At 42.2% G+C, this 21,511-nt stretch overlaps 1 protein-coding gene across 3 annotated transcripts; it reads right to left on the reverse strand.

Annotated features, from left to right (window-relative positions):
* Window positions 1–927: 927 nt before the first annotated feature.
* PTPDC1 (protein tyrosine phosphatase domain containing 1) lies at window positions 928–21,211 on the reverse strand. Of its 3 annotated transcripts, none has more exons than XM_041399608.1 (10): window positions 21,142–21,211; window positions 10,605–10,697; window positions 7,840–8,011; window positions 7,127–7,207; window positions 6,784–6,902; window positions 5,909–6,046; window positions 4,054–5,255; window positions 3,143–3,328; window positions 2,314–2,424; window positions 928–1,514 (listed from the first exon to the last, which is right to left on the reverse strand). In XM_041399608.1, exons 1-10 carry the CDS (start codon window positions 21,191–21,193, stop codon window positions 1,398–1,400), a joined length of 2,271 nt encoding a protein of 756 aa, XP_041255542.1. In that variant the 5' UTR covers window positions 21,194–21,211; the 3' UTR covers window positions 928–1,397. The 3 variants fall into 3 exon arrangements, with proteins under 3 accessions (XP_041255542.1, XP_041255543.1, XP_041255545.1); XM_041399609.1 differs by lacking the exon at window positions 21,142–21,211 and adding an exon at window positions 19,186–19,254; XM_041399611.1 differs by lacking the exons at window positions 10,605–10,697; window positions 21,142–21,211 and adding an exon at window positions 8,512–8,780.
* Window positions 21,212–21,511: the final 300 nt, after the last annotated feature.

Here is a 21,511-nt window from a genome sequence, read left to right on the forward strand (position 1 = left end):
AGAGCACCAGAGCAGGCACTGAAGAAGAGGCATTTAGTGGATTAGAAGATGGTATTTATTTGAGCCTGCCTGCTCAAATACCTGTGCTGATGCTAACACAGAACTGCCTGTTGTGTTGCCTTGCCTCTTTGCAAAGCTGGATTTGTGTTTGTGATTCACATGTGATATTTTCAAGTGTGTCTATTTTAAGATGATTCTGCTGAAGTAGCTGTTTTAATTTGAATTTGATAGAAAATCATCCAACAGTTGAGACATATATAAATTACCTGTATTTCAAACTGGTCTATTTTTAACTCTAAATGTTAGTCATTTACAGAAACAAATAAAAATATTTTGGAAAAGGATAGATTCTTGTTTAACTATTTAAATCATCTAACTTGATGAACTGCTCATTCTGCACACTGGCATTCCAGTCCAGGTCCTAAGGCTGGAACCCAGAACTGTGTTAGGATGATGGCCCAGCTGTTTGTGTTTTACTAGATAAAGATGCCTCGGCAAAGTGTATTGCAGCTAGTAAGGTTTTGTTTAATTTTTAGTATGATTATATCACATTCTTCATGTAACTATTTGCTGGATGTAAGTATGGACAGAGTCATATCCTTATGAAGATTTCATGGTGAAGTGTTTTTTCACTTAAAGTAAGCTTAGCTTAGCTAATGAAGTAAAATTCTACTCTCATTCAAAGCACTTTAAATGCCTCAATCAATTTTCTATTAAAAACAGTTTGAAGCTTTCTCAGCCAAAAAAAGCCTAAATTAGGGTTTGATGACTACTGCTCAACACAGTGCATTTCTCTCCTGCAACACCTTCTAGAAATACTTTGGTTATTATTTAAGAGATCTGAAGGAAAATACTATCTGCTGTCAATAACAGATCTCAAGATCTGTTAATCACTCCGTTATTACTGTTGGTCTTACTTCAAAATTTCTGAAAGGAAAAGCAGTTTCACAGGTTCAGTCAATATTTATTTTCTGCAAAGTAAAATCAAATATCATTAATGTAAACATATGTAACACATAAATATTAATCAATTAAACCTTTGGGGATCATGGCACTGAACTTATGGCAGTCATATAACTTGACAATAATGTTTCTTGACAATAACAGAGGTTTCCAAATCAATAAACACATCTGAGAACTGGAGAACCCTTCACAACAAAAAAGAACAGTACCTGAAACAAAAAGCTACAGAGAATGGTCACATGGAGCCATTCTTTAAAACTATGTAGACTGAACAACTGCCACTAAACCTCCCTCTAAAAAAATAAAATGATTTGTTAATAACTTCTATTACCTAAAGTTAAGTAGATCATGCCAGGTAGCACTAAATACAGTAGCTGGAAAATGCAAAATAATTTGGTAAGCCCATCTAATGCTTCGGCAGAGCTGTGTAGAAATCAAGAAGGATTCTCTGTTCCTTCTTTAATCCTTTTCCTTTTTTCTTCCAGTGCTTGTTTAAATACAGTTTTCAAGGTATTGTAAACATATGGCCCATCCTCAGAATTGAAGCTTGTCTAATAAAAGAGAGAAGTTTCAGTACAGTTGTTAAAGAGATGTCATACAGCAAAATGCAAATTAGATGCACAACATTAAATTTTAAAAAAGCTTTGAGATTTATCTAAGAAAATATGTGTTTTTGATGGAATGCTTAATGCTAAGTGTTTTCAGTTTTATGCTAGCTAGACATTAAAATAGAAGGAGAAGGAGAAATGTGGTGATTATTTTAACAGGCAGATTTACAAGAGATGAGGAAGCAGCACGGTGAACATTCTGTTCAAGCTCAGATTTCATTGACTGAATCTGAGAAGAAATGAGCTGAGCAATAGCTTCACCTGTCACTGTTACTGAATGAGCCCAAAGCAGAAATTAGTTACTCGCATCCTGTGGTACAGGCCTGGAACAGAACTGACTTGCTGTGCAATTTCAGAAAATTATTTAATCTGAATCACAGGGTACAGAATCTACCACAGCCTTTGGTAAGCTACTCTAGGTGATTAGTCAGTGTCACCCTGTAAAATTATCTTTTCCCTAATTTGAAGACGTCCATGAACTGGCAGTGGTCCAGAAAGAGAAAAATGAGACTCCAGGATTAAGGCTGTAATGACAAAATTTAATTTTGTTGAGAACATTTGCAACCCTTTATGTATGTGATTATAATAAAATGTAAATTCTGAAATAAATAAGTTTCACGCTGAAGCATGAAGGAATTATTGTAGCCTTTCTCATGGAGGCCTCCCTCTGTTGACTGATTAACCCTTCATGATTTAAACCAAGTAAATACAATATCTTGGATAGTTATTTGGGATTACTTGCCTTGGTGAAAGCTTTAATAGCACGAGCAAGTACGGCCTCCTCCACGTCAGCTGGCAGCACTTGCAGTTTCACCACACAGTGTAAAATACAAAGGATGGTCTGACACTGCTCCTGGTGGAGAAAAGGAACAGCAGCTCAACAGAAGAAATATTTCCATAAAAAGCAGTTTAGCACTCAGATTGTGTTAACTGCTGTTTAAACACCACGTTGTGCCTTCCTGTGCTGAAACCTTCATGTGCAGGAGTTGGTGGGGAATTCCCACCAGCCCAAAGAGCCTCTGCATAATTATTTCAGTCATGATGGGAAAACTCTTCTCCTGAGTGCCACAACTACTCTGGGAATTCCTTGTTATTTCTGGGAATTTCAAGATTCCCTCCACAAACAGCAGCCTTCCTGTGAATTGGCACAGGAAAGGTGAGATTTGATCTTTTCAGCCCAAAATGCTGTGCATGTTCAGGGCTTCTTTCCCCATCCTGTACCTCTCTCTGTCCTTCCAAGTCTCCGTCACCACTGGAAGCTGGCAGAGAGACACCTGAGCAGTGCTAGCAAGGAGGAAGAAAGGGAGGGACAATCTTTGTGGCTGTTCTTTCCCAACTCTTTTCCACCTTAATTAAGGGGCTGGAGCATTTGTCACACAGGTAGCCTGCTCTAGGTAACTCTGTTTTGAGCAAGACACTTGGACTAGAAGATACCTAGAGATACCCAGACAAGTCACGTAATTTGATGCAGAATGAATTCTCATTCTGAATTTAAAAGAGAATGAAATGGCTTTTTTAAAGTGTAGCCCTTGCCTAAAGTGAAAGAATGAATTGTCAGATCCAATATGTACCTTTCTCAGCAAGTAGAGTGCATCCTGAGATTTTGTGCCGTTTTTTGCCAGCATGTCAATATCATCCTTGGATATAATAGGTTCTTTCAGCTGCTCTATCCATGACCACATCAAGCTGCAGAGGATAAAAGGATCTCTCTCGGTGCAGATTTTATCCCAAGCTCCATCTTGAGAATTCAGTTCTTTCTTAAAACAAAAACAAAAAACCCAAACAAAAACAAACAAACAAAAAACAACAACAAAAAAAAATTAAAAAAAAACAAAACTGAAAATGCATCATCTATATACCTTTGCCAACATTCTCCTTGATTGTAGCAGTATTTGGCTCTTATGTTCCAACAAGAAAAGAGTTATCAAAAAAAATTGTATTTTTTTGCAAAGTATCAACATTAATCAGCAGTAATACAAGTGATTCATTCAAACAGAAGGATGACAGCAGCAGGGCAGCTGAGAACCTCCCAGTATTCCACTGGAATACATAAACCAGCTTTGCATCACAACTTCAAATCAAATGTTGCTAAGAGGATTTGGGTTTGACGATAAGCAATTAAGTTTCTACTAAATTATTTTTCTTTTACTCACAAATCCTCTGATTAGTTCTGAGAAAACACTGATGAAAACCAACTCAGACCTTTAAACCTGTACTATTTCTGTGCCACCAGCAGCCAGAAATAATGGCATCAATTTCACCCAGTTAGGAAAGTGAACATAACCAGAACCTCCACCCTCCTGCTGTAGACCAGAACGTGTAGGTGTATCTTGCCAGCCTGTGAAAGACCTGAACCCAGACCTCCTATAAACTGCTATCCCATTGTGCCATTTCAAAGCTCCACGTGGCATTTTTGCCATTCCAGGCATTCACTGAGGTGAAATATGCAGAGCCCATACCATGGATTTGAGTTAAAAATTACCTGCCACATTTCTACCTTCTGCTTCACTTCATCCTCTCCCAGAAATTCATTTATATCTGCAAGTGCTTTGGCTGCCAAAAGTCTTCGGGCTTCCAAACTTAACTCTGACTGCAGAACAATGTGTGGAATTGTCTCTGACAGCTCTCTGCTACTCTCGCTTTCATATCCAATGGAAAAGTTCACTTTGGAAGAGGAAGAAGAGTCAGAGTCCTCGGAGAGATAGACTCTCCTGCCATATATATTGGTCTTGTGGTCCTTCCTGTGAGCAGTCTCATTGGCAAAGCTGTGCCTTGCCATCCCAGGTTCCTTGGGATCGTGCATGGACGCGAGGTCTGAGGAAAAGGTCCTGCTGCGTTGTACTTCTTTGGTAGAGCTCTTTCTGTGATAGGAGCCACCCCTACGTCCATCCAAACTAAATCTCTCTTGACTCCAGAACATGCACGTGTTACGCACTAATGCTTCTTTGTTTAACTCCAGCTGTGGCTTTGCCTCACCTGTGGCAGAACATTCCTCCCCACTATTCTGCTTGGGTTTGTTGTTCACTAAGATCTGAGCAGGCACTGTCCAGGCAGTGTCATCCTGTTCCAAAAGAAACTCAGTTCTCCTTAGGTCTGACTCACTGTAGCTCAGACGCCTTCTCAGATGAGTAAGAGGCTGAAGGAATTCGACATTCCTTCTTTTACAGAAAGCGTCACATTCGTATCCCAGGGAGGAGTGTGAGTCCTGGCTGTCGAGAGCAGAGGAGTAGGTGTTGGACGAGTCCGACGTGTCGCTGTCGTGCCTGGCCAGCTCCCGCTCGAGCTCCGTGGATGACAGCTGGGACACGGTCTTCTCAATCTCAGCTGAGAGGTCTGGGATGTCCAGCAGCTCCGCCTCTACCACCTGTCTGTTCTCAGCCAGGTCCAGCAGCAGCTTGCACACCAGGTGGATGAGTTTTGGCACATGCTTGAGGTGCCTGCTCTCGTAGCCATGGAGCAGGTGCCTCTGGCGGGTCAGGTACTGGGACAGGGTGACCGCATGTGCCTTGGGCTCACAGCACGCGAAGACATTGCGGAGAGGGACCAGGAACTGGGAAAACTCCCTGACACACAGCAGCTGCCCCCGGGTCTGGATGGAATTGGGCCTTTTGGCTCTGACAAACAGAATCGCTTGGTCAGCACTCATTCTGGTGGCAAAAACTAAGTAGCAAGCTATTAGAACACCTGGAAAATACAAAGACAGGATTAGTGAAGGAACTGTCAGACTCAGTGGAAATATGGGATAGAAATTAATGTAGGTGAAGACAGAGTGTCCTCTATTATGTGATGCTATCACTTAAATGTAATTTTCTGTGAAGAAGCACAAGACAGTGAAGCTCTGCTCACTGCACTGCAGTGGCAGCTCCCCACGGCCTTTCCAGGAGTTCCACCATTAACAAACATGGGAGCAATGGGGGCTTCTATGGGAAGGGCACAACGAAAAAGGACTTGAAAAAAGTCAGTGAAATTTTAGGTGCTCTACCAAATCTACCTGATCCAACAGAGAGTGGCAGGTTTGTGAACATGTTATAAATACTGGACAATGAAAGTGTACCAAGGGAATTTTTCCCCTCCAAAAGCAGCTGTCACATTTGAATGTAATGGAACAATTATACAGATTTAAAAATTCTCTATCTTACAGGTTTTTCATTTTAATATACTAAAACTGATCTTCTCTAGCCGTTGAGGACATTTGGACACAGTAGTTTAGCAATTTTAACCATTTTATAGAGGTCCATCTTGCAATGACACTGAATCTAGCCCAGTTATTACTGGTTTATAACCAGAGATGGAGTTTCTAGAGGAACTCTGGTGCTGCTCCTGCACGGGGCACATACCTGTCCTCCCAAGTCCTGCGTGGCAGTGAACAGCCACCCTCCCCTCCTGCAGGGCGAAGGACATCACCTTTACCATGTCAAGGATAGTCGTGAGAGATGCCACTCCGTAATCCTTCCATCCAAAATTATAAAAATAAACTGAAATAAAAAGAGAGACAGTGATTTTCTGCCACACCAAATGTGAAAGGTGTAGTACTATTTGCAGAGGAGAAATTACTAATAAGAAATTATAGTACTAAACTTGCATAATGGAGCTTAAAATTTGACTACATCTTGTTTGCAAGAGATTATTTTCCCATTTCAGTGCATGCTTCCTATTAAAACTTGATAGATACATGAAGCTAGCAAAAATTTGTCAAACTCAAGTTTAGCTAGAATGTAAAAGAGGTAATAAAACAGTGATTCATGCAAAATTACTCAGCTGTTTATAGAAAGAGGGCAATTTTTTCTTTTCAGAAATAAAAGCACTTCTTCAGTTAGCAGCTGGTTTTTACAGAGAGGCACTTTGTCTCTTCAGACCATAACATGAAAATACAAAAATACTGTCAGGAGCAGTGTCCTTACATGAAATAACCTTTTATAGTCTAGGTAAGAAGACAAAATTGTACCAGAATTTGTGAAAAAGAAAAGAAGAAGAAGAAAAAGAGAACTGTTGTCCTTCCTTTAGAACCACCTGAACACAAACCCTCCATCTCTCTCTGTATAATACACAATCTTCAATATTGTGTTATTTGCTCTTCATTGTATTTGCCAGCTTTCACGTTTTGTGCAATGTTTCCTACATAGCTGTGTTTAACTCACAGGAATTCAAGTAAAAATATCCTTAAATGCCAAAGTCAATAATTAATGAGGAACAACAGCAGGAAGGAACTTACTGCCAGCCTCCATAAAGGCTTCAGGAAGGTAGGTGAAGCCGCTCTCCTGCTCCAGGGGGTTCCCACAACTCGCGTGCTCCCCAGGACGCTGAAGGTTAATTATGGTTTTTATGCCACATCTTAAGAAAGAAATAGATGAGTCAAAGTATTACAGGCAGCCAAAATCTCATTGTCCCTTATTTTCTGAAACACATATTTATTCTTAGTGGAGAATAAATCTTTACCTGTAGAGTGTTAAAATGAAAGGATCTTTATCAACAATCCAAATCTATGTTGAAAGAGAAAATGGATCAGGAATTACACCAGCAATACTTACAATAAATAAATTGACTGAATTTGTTACCTTTCAAACTGCTCAATAATGTTGTACTTTTCAATTAATTCTGTTGAGGGTCGAGCCATAGCCAGGATGTTATCTGTTATCCTGAGAAATTAGAAAAGTAAATAATAATGTTATCATTAATATTTTCCTGGGTATGAGTCTTCCAAAATAAGAATACCATTATATTCAAGAAAGAAATACCTTGGTGATTAATTAGAAATTACTTTTAAAAATCCTACTATGCCACAGTGTTAGTGATAAATCCTATTAAACTGATACAGGTGGAACATTATCAAAAGACAATTATTGGAACTGGTTAAATGCCAGGACATAAGCAAAAATTCCTTTGAATAGAAATTTGGACCCAGATCCCTGTCTGTCCCTTTAAGGTTTGCAAATGCTGCTTAAACCTTCTGAACAGACGCCCACATTATTTCATCTGCAGGAAATGCTTTTACTTTTCAATTTTATTATTAACATACTTAATTCATTTGCATCCTAATCCTTAGTAGCCCAGAACAGCTTTTTAATAATTCATGACAGACAGGTATTTATTCTTTTGGATGTGAACCAAACCCACTGTCAGACAACAGGAACCTTTCACTGTTCTTTCCTGGGCTGTGTACGACAGCCACTACGTCAGGTTCTAATTCCAGATCAAATTCTCGTTATGTTTTGCACTTAGCAGCCGATTTTTAGAAAGCCCAGCTATTCTGCCGCGTTGAGCTGCTCACCAGGAGGAGTAGAGCCCCTTGATGGCCTGCTCGTGCTCGGCCCAGCGCGCGGGGTTCTCGTACTTGCAGGCGCGGCCGCCGCAGGCCATGGAGCACTGCATGTGCCCGGGGATGACGTGGCGCAGCCGCTCCCCCACCTTCGTGTACTTGGCCGTGGGGCGCCTCGAGCTCCCTGCGACACAGGCAGAGCCACGTTAGCCAGGAGCTCGCTGAAAAATACCACTTCAGCCGTATGACAGAGTCACAAACACCAGAAATACGCGCGATATGTATTTCAGGCTCGTTGTTCAAGGAAGGATTCTGAGGGGAAAAAATTGCTTGCATTACAGTTATTTTTTCTGATGAAGTGAGAGATTAGTGACATCCTTCGCAGCTGAAAAAAGTCACAGTCCTCTTCAACCTGAAATCAATATAGTTAACCATGTCCTTGGAATATGCATGAATATGTACTTCTGTTTTACCTGTTGTTTACAACTGAGCTGATAGAGTAAAAAGCATGTATTAAGGCCTGAATAAGGAATCAGTGAACAAAAGAGAATATACAAAATACAAGAAGAAAATTAAACCCCACTATATTATCCACACATAAAAAGTACAGTTAACAGAACAAAAGTATAGTAATACCGAGAAAATACCCAGAACTGCCAACAGTCTCAATGAAAAGTACTTTACTTTTTTTTTCAGGAAAAGTTGCATCTAGCTCCTCGGGGCTGAGCGACGACAGAGCCACCATGACCCGGTGCGTGGACGAGGAGAGCAGCTCCACCACGGAGCTGCGGCGCCGCTGGCTGAGGCGGAGAAGGGGATCGGAGGAGGAATGCCTCCGCCCCTGGAAGAAATGGCTAAAGATGCTGACGGCCGAGGGCCTGCGGGGGGAAGGCTGCATGGCTGCGCGGCCCCAGCTCCGCCCGGCGCCGCTGCCCGGGGCACTCTGAGCGCAAGGGAAGTTGCTCAGAGCTGAAGTTGCGGGAGCGGAGCGGAGCATCCCCGAGCACGCTCGGCAGCTGGTCCCCGGGCTGAGCTGTCACCATGGTAACGGAGGATGCAGGCGCTGCTGCCAACCAGCCCCGGGCTGCTCCTTTCCACAGGGATTGCGTCTGCTCGGGACAAACTGTTCCACCGCTTGATGAAAATAGTTGCTTGTCAAGTAGGTAATTTTCAAAACGCGCTGGGAACAACCAAAATGTTTGTCACAAACAATGGGAGTATTTAGTTCCTGCTCAATAATAGGCATTCAGAACTCGCTAAGACACAAAATACTCCATTCAACAGAACAATCAAGATGTAGCTGGAGGCTCTGCCTCCTGAGAGATCTGTAAGGAAGCACATTATACTCCCCCACCTCTTGGTTCTTCATTCCACAGCCACCTCTCCTCCTCCACTTCGCTGCTCCAAAATGCATCATTAGCTGTGTAATGACTGGGATTAGTGTGTTCCTGCTGAAATGCTTCAGTACATGATGAATTGTAGACTGTTTGCCTGGACCATTCACATCTTCTAACAAAACACAATTTGTTATCCAAAACAAAAGGCTGGGATTTTTTTTTCCAGGGCACAGCTTTTTCATTAAGCAAAGCTGTTAACCCTGCAGCCTGACAGAAAGCAGATCACGAGGAGGAGAACGTGTGTCAGCTGAGTGCTTCAGGCTTTTGAAGGTAGGTATGAGGTGGCAAATTGCCTCCCACTTTGCTTCCAGTGTGCTGAGCAGGAGAATGAGGTGGCCAGAAAGATTGCAGCACTTGAAAAAGCTACTGTGCACAGAATGGATTATAGTGATGTAAAAAGCCTCTGTCATCCCAATGTCTGTGCATCAGACTGCACTGAAAGGGGAAGGCTGGGGAAATCAAGAAAATTCACTTTAATTTGTCAATAGACAAATTAATCCCATTGCATTTTCCTAAAACACATTTGTGTTTTTTCTTGTACCACAAAACCAGTAACTTGTACAGAGGAATTTGCATAAGAGGAAGTTCCCTTTTGTGACAAATTCACCAGGCAAAAATCTGCTTCTTCCAGGCACTGATCAGGAACTGAGCGCCTGAACTCTGACTGCTGCTCCCCAGCTCTTACAGAGACATGGCAATGTTTGCTGTGGGTACCAGGCCTGAAATATTAGCAGTGATATTGTGTGAGGAAAGGAATATGTGCAAAACCTTGACTTGTCATTCATCAGTGGAGCTGTTATCAACAGGTGAGGAAACATGTAAATATGCTTTTATTTTGGGGGTTGTGTGGAAGAGAAAGGAAATGAAAAAGGCCATTTCAAGTGCTACCTGTATTGAAGGAATGTGAAAAATATTTTCTAATTAACTACATTACTTTCTTGTATTTAATTATTTTTCTCTTTCTCTTCCCAGAAACTTGTCAGTATGTATCAAATGATAGTGGAGACAGAAGCGAGGAAGATAAAATGCTCAACGTCATTATTTTCCTACTGAATCTAGCAGCTTTGCAAACAAACACTCACCCAAAATTATAAGAAAGAATTGCATCCTGTACAACTTTAAATAATTTGAAAATTGCATAGTTTCTTCTATTAAGAGATCTGACAAAATGAAAATTACAGAAAAGATCAACACATTATAACCATGATATGTTGATGAAATAATGCAGTTCGGTTTTGTTAGAGACATTTTAAGTTTATAAACATGGATAATATTTCTGGGTTTTTAAAAATTTTGTAGGTTTTTTTTTTTTTTTTTTTTTTTAACCCAGAATTGTTCTAAGCATTTATTATGAATGGCATATGAGAGCCAAATTCTTACCTGAACTCATATTTGCCAGATACACACTGCTCTCTATCAGTGAGGAGTATGGTTGCTCATTTTGCAGCAAAACTCCCGCAGCCACTGCAGTACCTGTTGGAGCAATAAAATAATCACTGAAAACCTACAAGAGAAGCTCAAAAAAGGTAGAATAAAGCCACATGCTCCTGGTCATGGAGTCATTGAAGATTTGGGCAGTCAGGCATGGGCTGGTACTTGACAGACAGATTGTCTACAATCCATGGCCCTTGCTGCTCTCTTCCCTGCACTCTTGGGCTTTGGAATCACATCTGCCCTGATTCTCCTCTAACAGGAAAACTGAACCCATGACTCTCTCCAGGCAGCAACAGATTTTTTTTCTCTGCTGTTACTTCTAATACAAGGTAGGTCCTGCTCTGAAGGCCTTCTATCCAACAGAAAGATAAAGCAAGCTGTAAATATGAACACAGTAATCAGTCTGTGATATTTAAAGAAACCCTGTGCAGGCTCTTGAGTGGAAATTCTTACTTAGTAGAAGATCACCCTTCTGTTTCTCTTATCTCTATAGGAAAATAGCTGCAAGCATAACAAAGAAGAGCAATGTTTATACCAAACTAAGCACATCTCTGCTGTATCATTAACTACAGAAACTTTGCTAAATAGACAAACCTTGGGTTCCCAAGTCTGCAAAACCAGTATTAGGATTCAGCAGCATAAATATGGTTTTAAAATACAGATTTGCTAAAAAAATAAATATAAAAATAGAAGACTCCTGTGGGGATTAGGTGATACAACCGGCCTGTGTGGTGCTAACTGCTTACTGTTCAGTGCTCAGCTTTTATCTCTAGTTCTGCATAATTATTTTTGTAGCAACTATTTAAATAAAATTTATTCATTCAGATATTACATTATCTACCACATACTTGAATAAATTATTCTTCCAACAATGCTAATGGACTTTATTCCACAAAGTCAGCCAGTGCAGCTCTGTTCTTTTCAATATGCTTAATGGTGGGAACAGATCACAGATCCACATTAAGAACCCTTTCACAGAGCTGCACTACTCCTCTCGAAGGGATGAGAATTACATTTGTTAGTGAAAGACAAAAGCCTTCTGAAACTTCAGAGGTGCTTAGAAATGCATCTCTAATGTAAGTACGTTAAGAAGAATATGAATCAGGAATACTCTTTAATAAAAATTAAAAGATTATGTGGAGCATTTTCTACTCAGCTATTTGACCATCTCACTCTGTATTCTGAAAAGTCAATCCTTTAATAAAGTACCTTCATAAAATTGCATTCTATTTTGAGAAGTTCCAGAACCTCTATTTTTTTTTAATGGATTTTGAAATCAGTAAGTGATGGCTTCCATTATCAGAGGAAACTTTGAACCTAAAGAAAGAACTTCATTTTATCCCCAGAATTTCTTTCTTAGAGTTAACAAGGCTGAATTAACAAAAATTATTGGTTTCTATTTCTCAGAAAGTTCTCTTCAGAATTCTTAATAGCTTGTCCAGATAACAGTTGAAAAACATATCTCATCATCCTGGCAGCAGAATCACCACCATAACGACTATTTAGCTCTCCTATTTCCTTGTACTCAAGTGATAAAAAATAAATAAAATAATAAAAAAATTAAATATCAGGGATCTATATTTCGATCTGAATTTTTTTTTCCTTTTTTTTTCTTCTTTTTCCCAGGAATCAGGCTGATAAGAGCTCTTAACTGGAAAGGGATGAGATGGAGGTTAATGCAGAAGAGAATATACCTAGAGTATGACAAAATATTAGCAAGATTATTCTAAGCTGCAGTGCAGAGGTGAGTTCTGTGTTTCTTTGTCGTCTAACCAATTTTCTTTCACTTATACACCAAATCCAACTGCTGCCCAACCAACCTGAACATTTTGTCTGTGCCTTTCAGTTTGCAAAACTTGACTGACAGCTCAGTGTGATGAATGGGACCAATTCCCTTATATTTACTTCTGAAGAAAATGTTAGTAATATTGTGACAAATTACTACGCTGAGTTACACTGCACTCCCTCAGAGAAGTGTAAGGTGGTAATTTGGGACAGGTCAGTGCTGATGTTCCTACAGAGGGGCATTACGTTCCTGCACCAGTAAAAAGGATGATAGAAGTAAAAATAGTGCTTAGGTTAAAGCAGCGCTCTCTCCTGCTTTGCTTTTGTACCAGATATTCTTGTTTTTTAAAGACGTTCTTCAGCATTTTGCACATCTCGAGAACGCTCGGTAGCTGCCGAAAGCCCAGCCTGGAGCGCTGTTCCAGGTCGCGGTGGCATGAGCTGCCTGAGGATCTGAGTCACGTACCTTGGGGCAATCACGATATCGCCTTAATCAGCCCTGCTGCTTGATCTCTGCCTCCCTATTGCATCCCTATTGCCATGACAGCAAAGAGGCTGGCCCTTAATCCCGCCTCCCTGAACGAGTGAGAGGAACGGTGTCTCCTGCGGTAGAGTCCCGTCTCTGTCCGGTCCCTGGGTGAGAGGAACGGTGTCTCCCTGCGGTGCAGTTCCACCTCTGTTCCAGCACAGGCAGCGGAGCGGGAACACCCGGCTCCTTACACCACACTGCAGAAATGTGCCTGTGCTGTCGGCTGGCAGAAGGCAAGAGCAGGACCACGCTGCCCAAGGAATCTCTTGGCATCCTCATGCCAAGCACTCTGGGTATTTCAAGAGGTCCCCTCCAGGTGTGGGTTTGATATGTGCTTTGATGTTTGTATGCAGTTCTGAGTTGCCTTTTCTTTCCCTCCACTTTTGAGCTGAACAATTTCTACCAGAAGGGAGTTTTGTCTCCTGTTGCAATGGATTCACGCGTTGCATTTGGAAACACGACAGCTGTCGTGCCCCACTCGCTGCTGCACATGTGCAGGGGTGCATTTCCTGCAGGGGATGCAGTGTGGGCACCTCGTGCCACTGCGGATGAGCTCGCTCCCAGCATCCACCTTCTCCTCAACAGTGAAGCCCCTTGCCCACGGGCATTTCCTCTGGAATAAAGGCCCTGCTCTTTGTAAGGTCACAGGGGAGCAGCAGAGTGCCACACAGGCAGCAGGACAGCTGGGACAGCGGGGATCCTACGGAGCAGGTCCTTGCTCCTTCCACAGGCAGCATCCCTCACTGGCTCTCAGAAGCTGGCTGCAGGATGGACCCAGCAAACCAGCAGTGGGCGTTGCAAATGAACAACTCTGCTTTGTCATAAAAAAACATTCCTTTCTAGTATTTCAGGATCTGGAAACCAGTGGCTTCCAGTGGCTGGGCTGAATTTTTGCTCCTGACTGAAATGAGAGGAGTAATGTCCATTATTGCAGCAGCCAGAAAACAATTATACAGTCAAAAAGTGAGAAGATGCTGGTCTCACTATCTTGGCAATGAGGATGGTTATTTAATAAATGCAATAGCTACCTTTTACTTCAGAACATGCTTTCAAACAGAGAGAAGAGCTTGCATTCCCAGCTGGAAGGATTCCAGTTAGGGCAGTGTAGCTGCAGCATGGACAGTAATCCCATTGTAAGGCTCCCCACTGCGCCCCTGTGCACCTATCCACGAATAGTGAGGCCCAAATCTTTAATTCCTGTGGCTTTGGCAAACAAGGATGTCACAGCAGACCACACACTTTAAAAGATTACTTGTATGTATTAACATAAAAAAAAATAGTAAGTTTTCCATTTAAAATATCAATATATGGGAAAAATTATTTTAAACCTCAAATATATTCATACAATAAAGGCAATGCTGATGCTTAGGCCTGTCACATGAAATTCTGAGATTATTTTTACTGTTTTATTATCTTCTAAAGTGAATTTGTTCTCTCCCTGTTGCAGTCACCTGTAAGTGACTACCTAGCAGACAAATTTTTAAAGGAACTTAGTGATCTCGCTGCAGGTAGGGGTGAGGGTAGCCTAGTGCCTAAGCACTTGGCTGACACCTTTAAAATTTCCTGTGGCCTAATTCTGCAAGTACTTGAGAAGCTTTGCTTTTGTGAGCAGTCCCACAGAAGCCAACGGAATGTCTAAATATAGGATCACGCGAGATGAAGTTTCACTGCCAAAATGCAAAATCCTGTAAACAACACTAATGGAGATGTTTCAGGCAGATGACTAAAGATAACGCTGATGATTAAGACTAAGTAAAAATAGAATAGTGTAGTGAGGACTGGGTATATTTAATGAAATGGTTAAGAGCTACTGAATTATAACCTTGTCTCTCAATTCAGGCTTTGAATCTGATGCTTTAAGATTGGCAGATCATGAGAGTTTCTAGCAAAAAATCTTCTAAACTGGCTGAGACGTGGTTAGTCACTGGTACAGGAAGCACTGTTAAATGAAAATGCATTTTAAATTACCACAGACTATCTAATTTTAACATTGCCAGGAATAACAAAGCATTTCTAAAGGTTTGTAAAAAATGATGATAACTGAGGGTTTTGCTAAACTTGATTATTGTGATTAATGAAACATGATGCAAAGGTTGTTGTGCTAATGCCTGTACAAGGGAAAAAGCTCACTGGGAACAGGTATTTCATGAATGCTTAAGCTACAATTTAACCATGGTCTGGAAGGCAGTTTTAGCACTGAGCACACATCTTTCAGTAGGCACACACCTCAATTCCCAAGGTGCTTTAAAAAGCTCAATTATTTGAAATTTGAAACATTTACCACCTGTAAGCAAACACCAAAATACTGTAAAAGCAAATAAACACATGGATAAAGGTCAGAGAGAAGTCTAGGTAAAATTGTAAACAAATTTTCATATAGTTAGTTTAGTTATACACTACTTACACAGCAGGCTGATACTACAGCTGCTGTGAAACTCCAGGGGTTTCACACTGGAACCACAACCAAAACAGATTTGTTATTTCTACATGTCTTTTACCCTCTTTGGGAAAAAATATTCCCCACCTGTCTTAGTAAAGGATGAATGTCGTTTAATCATCAAGTTTGATATTTACAAAGGACTCTAATCTCTTTCATGTACAAAAGAGACAAGAGAATATAATTCATTAAAAGATTATGTAGGTGCTGATTTGGTGATTCAGTCTTTGCTGTTCACAGATTTTTGACATAAATAGCAAGAAACTGCAAGCTAAACTGGTGGACAAGTCTCTCAATTGACTTGAGCCATGTTATTTAAATCACCTCTTTCTGTGGCAGTGCTAACCTAATGGTTAACAGAAGGTATTTTAAACTACCTTGAACAGGCTGGCAGGCAGTAATTACTAGATTCATCAAGGAGATGGCGTAAGTGAATATATTAACTGTTCTACAAACAAAAATACTGGCTCTGAGACCCTTGATCATAAACATCACGTTTATCAAGAGACTCTCAGACTCATCACACTGACTACACGCAGAAGAATGAAATACTGTCAGTAATTGTCAGCATTCTGACAGCACTCAACTGCAAGTTCAAAAATTAACTCTGCAAGTTAGAGGATTTGTACATCTAATATAGTCAAAACCATAGTAAATTTACATGAGTTTTAATAGTTTCAGTAATTTCGGTGTAACACCTTACCTGTTACCCTGCAAAAAGAATGAGTGAGCGCTGATCCCTTCATTGCTGCAGTATCAGCCACAAGAAACACGCTGCAGGGCAGTCACGTTTTACAGAGAAGCTGAATGAATTCCCCTGGTGTTTCCTGTGGCTAATCGGATCGGGGATGGTAATCTGGGAGGAGCCAACAACGATCTTTTCTTAACCTGAACCGTGCGGGGAGTGCCTCGGGGACTATGCAGATAATCATCCCTGAACTGCTTTCTGCGTCTCCCCGGCCTTTAAAGGGATTGAGGCAAACAGGCCGCAGCAGCCTCATGTTCTAATAACTGACTCTCCCAGCTCTGCTCTTCCTGTTCACATTTCCTATTAGCAACAAGTGAACAGGTATTTATTTGTGCGTGTCTACATGCACAACACAAACACAGAGCCCCAGAGACAATTTTTGAAGTGAGACTAATTACAGTTAAACTGATACACTGGTTTTGAAATGCCATGAAAAGAGAATTAGATAGAAATGTTCCATTGTTACCTGGGCCTATCATTGTTTTCTGCACGAAACATTTCTTCTTACCCAGTAAAAACACAGAATGTCACTGAAGTATTTTTAGCAAGTATAAATTAACTGCATTAAAAGTAATGTCTCAAAACGGTAACAAAAATAAGTTCATATAAATATAATCAACTGTGATCAACTAAAAATGTAATCAACTACAGCCCAAAGATTTTGTTGATTTAACTAAATACTAGATAAATAAAAAGTGTAAATAAAATAGGATACAATATCTTATTCTATCTTAAAAACAGGTCTTATCTCAAAATCAATTTCAAGCACTAATTAGTAACTAATGATAAAAAGGGCTTTCATCTATTCCCATCACTTCCCTGCATGTCTTGTTCAAACATCCCTTCCATTAATGAAGCTAGGGATTAATTTAAAAAACCTCACAATTATTTAGCAACAAAGTATACTTAAAATTAAAATCCAACCTGATGTGTTCTGTGATTCTAAGTTTGTGGGGGGAAAAAAAAATGGGACTTCAAAAGATTTGTACACAATTTGGGAAAAGCTATTAAGGTACCTTGGCTACTTAAAAACCTGAACAGATTGTGGAGCCTAAAACCCCCTTTTGCACATCATTCTTTAGTGTGTTGGTAGAAGTTTCAACCACAAAGGGGCCAAGCAGCCACAGCTTCCCCAGCAGGAGCTTTAGAAGCCCCAAAAATTAACCCTTGTGGGTTCCCAGAGTGCCAAGAGCTGGTGTCCAGTGGCACTGCTGCAGCAGCCCTGCCCGGGGCCACCTGGGTGGTGGTGAAAGCAGAGCCCCAGCAGAACAGTGAAGACTTCCTGGGAATGACAGACCTGCAGCAGGAATCTGTATTGGAAATGTGGAGTAGAGAGAATCAGAGGTCAGCTAGAATGAAATATAAATTGTACAGTGAAATAAATCTGCTCTTTGCATTTCAGCTGTGGTTTGAGGGTCGCCCTTGGTTACGGGTCTGGGTCAATTCACACAACAGGAACAGCCCCATGGCAGCACTCCTTGGTTTCACATTGTTCACTCACTACAGAAGTGGCTCTAGAAATCTGAATCTGTGAGTTATGAGTAAAGGGATACATGCATTTTCCAAGCATCAGCACACTAAAATGTGTTAACAAATGGAGCATCTGGCAAAACATTTTGTAGGAGGAGCTGGAGGAAGCTGGCATCATTTTAGTTGACTAAAGAACAAAGAGGAGCTTCAGATAACTAATAAATATTAATTAAATTCTTAATATAAGCATAGTCTTTGGGGGAAGTTCTGAATGTTCACATTTGAGAAGCTGTCACTGACATACCTAAGTTCTATTTCCATGTGGGTAATATAACACTATTTACCTATTTGATTCCAGAGGGGGGTTAATCCTTGGAGGGTTTGGATTCCTGGTGCAAAAGCCTCTGCTCTGCTGTATCCACTTGTAGGTGTCAGAGTTTTGCTGGCTAGCCCTTTATCTGTTCCTACATTTGTATTCCTCACTATTAATGACACTTTGTTCAGCTGAGGAGCTAATTTTTTTCTAGTGTTCTGCAGAGTTTGGCTAATTCCAGGCACCAGTGCCAAACGTATTTGTTCAAACAGGACGTGCCACTGTACTTGAGGCAAGACAAGGCTTTGTGCTAACTGAGGGTGACTTTTTGGGAGAATTAACCAACAGGCTGAAATAATTTGCTATTTCCAAGGAAAGAATACACAGAGTAGGTGGGATGCTAATGACTAAACTAGCAATCTTCATGTCTCTAGGCTTGGCATTTTCCTGCTTCAACAAAATGAAGAATCCCAAGTCCTCTGGAAAATTCTGCTGAACTATGACTGCCATTTAAAGATACCAACAAGCATTTTACGTAAATAGAACAGGTCACTGGGCTTCTGGCAGCTTCTCTTGCACTGCAGGAGCTGCCTCATGGCTACTTCACAGCAGACGTAGCAAATCCACCTGTCCTGTGACCTTAGGTACAGGTTTATCAGATTAGACAGGTGGAAAAGTGTCTAAACTGCCTCATCAGAATGGCTGACCACTGCCTACACTGCACTGTTTTCAGCAATACATAGAAAGAATCAAAACATCACATTATCCTAAAACTTCAAGCTGACTAAAACATAAGATTCATTTTCATTTAATGCAAACTGTGTATTCCTTGTAATTCCTGTGTAATCCAAACTTGGATTCCTAGCTGGCTTTGGGCATTTCCAGCTTCTCCTTTTGCTTTTTGCTCTTCTCATAGTTTGGATCGTAAAAATCAATGAATGTTGCTTTATTTTCAGCTTGTATTGAAACTCTGCAGGCGAGGCTTTAGCTTTGTGTAACTTTACAACTGTATACATGTTATTGAAGACTTTCTCTAAGTTCTGCTTTTAGATATTTTACATATCTAATTTATATATACAGATACAGTTTTTTTCTGTCCATGAAGCATAATGCTATACCACCACAAATCAATCACAAAAGCAGACTCAAAGCCTTAGGCAGGTCTCAACTTTACCAGCAGTGTTACAGTTGTGGGAGAAATGTACATATTTAGCTGCTTAATGAGATCCCATAGCAGCAGCCCACCTGTGATCCCTGTCCTCTGTCATCATCTCTACTTCTGACAGTCTCTCTTTTCCTGTTGGTTCCACTGTTACCTAAAATTGCCAGTAAAGGACAAAATGTAGTGAAATGTTAGGTAAAGACAGCAGAGTAATACGAAAATTTCAATTCAAAAGACAGTTCCAAAACTGAAGAGCTGTGTCAGGTGTTACTTATAGCTCATTCAATGGACTTTCAATGCAAAAGGTGACTACACACCTAGGAAAATAATGTAGAACCACTTAAACTAGATCTAGCTGAAAAAGGAAAGCTCTGATTTATGAGACAACTATCTTCTCCATGTCAGATTTCCAAGTTGCTAGACAACTCCTCACACTTATAATTTTACTACTATTACACAAAATAAATTAGTCATAACGGTAAAACTGGATTTATGAAGAACTGAAATATTTACTGAAACATGTGGAAGAAACGCTTTTCGGGTCTGTTTATGTGTCCAGCCAAGCAAGTACATCATGAGAGAGGACTACATTGCTAATTGTATCTGAGGTGATACCCTCACAGCAGCTGGCCCTGCAGACTGTCTCTCTCTCTCTCACTTCATCTTGCCTTAGACATACAGGTACTCTCTGTGTCTCACATAAACTACTGATGGAAACAAGAGATGGAAAAATCACAGAATCCCAGACTGGTTTGGGCTGGAGGGACCTTAAAGCCCATCCAGTGCCACCCCTGCCATGGGCAGGGACACCTTCCACTGTCCCAGGTGCTCCAAGCCCTGTCTAACTTGGCCTTGGACACTTCCAGGGATCCAGGGGCAGCAACCACCTGAATCACAACCTGAACATGCTTTCAAGCAATACAAAAGTGCAAACACTTTATTTTGTACACATTATTTTGGGATTAATTCCTCCACAGATGTGAAGCTCGGTGTTGCTCAGTGGTGTGAAGGACTCCCAAAAACACATCTCTGAGAAAAGCAAAAGCAAGGGATCTGTGCAAAGAGAAAACACTGAAGTCTAGGTTATTAACACATCAGGTAACCATTAATATTTTTTTGTTATTCCACTGCAGAGTGTAGTGGCAGTCTGTAGCCAAAAGCAGTAATAGCTACATCTAAAAGTTACTACTGAGTGCGTGGATTGACCTATGCATGGAGATCCCTCAGGCGGGACTGACGGAGCTGCGTTCTTCAGGGTGACTGAGTGACGATTAGAGCTGGGGCACAACCACTACGTGCAGACACTGCTGAGAATCAGTTTCCATTGCGCTGCCCCGCTGTCATTCATGGACCTCTCTCTCCCTGACAGCTGTGGGCCTTTGTGAAAGTAAAACTACACAGATCATTTATTATACTGAAAGCATTTGAGGTTGTGATTCAGGGGATGGCAGCCCCATCCCTGGAAGTATTCAAGGCCAGGCTGAACGGGGCTTGGGGCACCCTGGGAAAGTGGAAGGTGTCCCTGGCCACGGCAGGACGTAGCACGGGATGATCTTTAAGGTCCTTTTAACCCCAGACCAGCCTGAGCTCTGCTGTGCTTCGGTTCTGTGACTATTCAGCAGCGGGGGGCAGAAGGGCTGTGTCACCGCACATCTCCCGGGGGACCACAGGCCGTTCTCGGCCACAGCCGGTGACGGGCACTGCCCGGGGACGGCAAGAGGAGCCCGGAGAGCCGTGCGGGGCCGCGGCGGGGTCTCAATCCTTAACGGAGGGGCCAGGCCGAGCAGCGAGCGGGGGCCTGCCCCACAGCCCGGGGCGCCCGGCGGGGCCGGGCCCTGTGAGGAGGGCGCGGGGCGCTGTGAGGGGCACCGGGCGCTGTGAGGGGCACGGGGCACTGTGAGGGGCACGGGGCACTGTGAGGGACACCGGGCACTGTGAGGGGCACCGGGCACTGTGAGGGACACCGGGCGCCGTGAGGAGGGCGCGGGGCGCTGTGAGGGACGCGGACGGGGCGGGGCGGGGGCGCGGATCCACCTCACCTGCAGGGCCGCTCGCACCGCTCTGCTGGCACCGCCCCGCGCCGCTGCGCATGCGTGGGGAGGGACCGGGGACAGGGAGGCAGGGCCGGGAACGGTGGGATCGGGAATAGCGGTGTCGGGAACAGCAGGGTCGGGATCGGGAAACAGCGGGATCGAGAAGCAGCGGGTCTGGGAAAGGCGGGGTCGGGGAGCAGCGGGATCGGGAAAGGCGGGATACGGAGGAATGCGCATGCGGGATCGGGAAAGGCGGGAGCAGGGGAGGCGAGAGGGATGCAGGGGAGGAATGGGAGCGGATTGGGGGAGGCGGGAGTGAGATCGGGAAAAGAGAGCGGCAGGGGAGGGTCCGGGGCAGGTGTGTGTGTGTGTCTGT

This window comes from Onychostruthus taczanowskii, unplaced genomic scaffold, assembly GCF_017590055.1.
Source record: "Onychostruthus taczanowskii isolate IOZ18803 unplaced genomic scaffold, ASM1759005v1 scaffold166, whole genome shotgun sequence".
NCBI classification, from domain to species: domain Eukaryota; kingdom Metazoa; phylum Chordata; class Aves; order Passeriformes; family Passeridae; genus Onychostruthus; species Onychostruthus taczanowskii.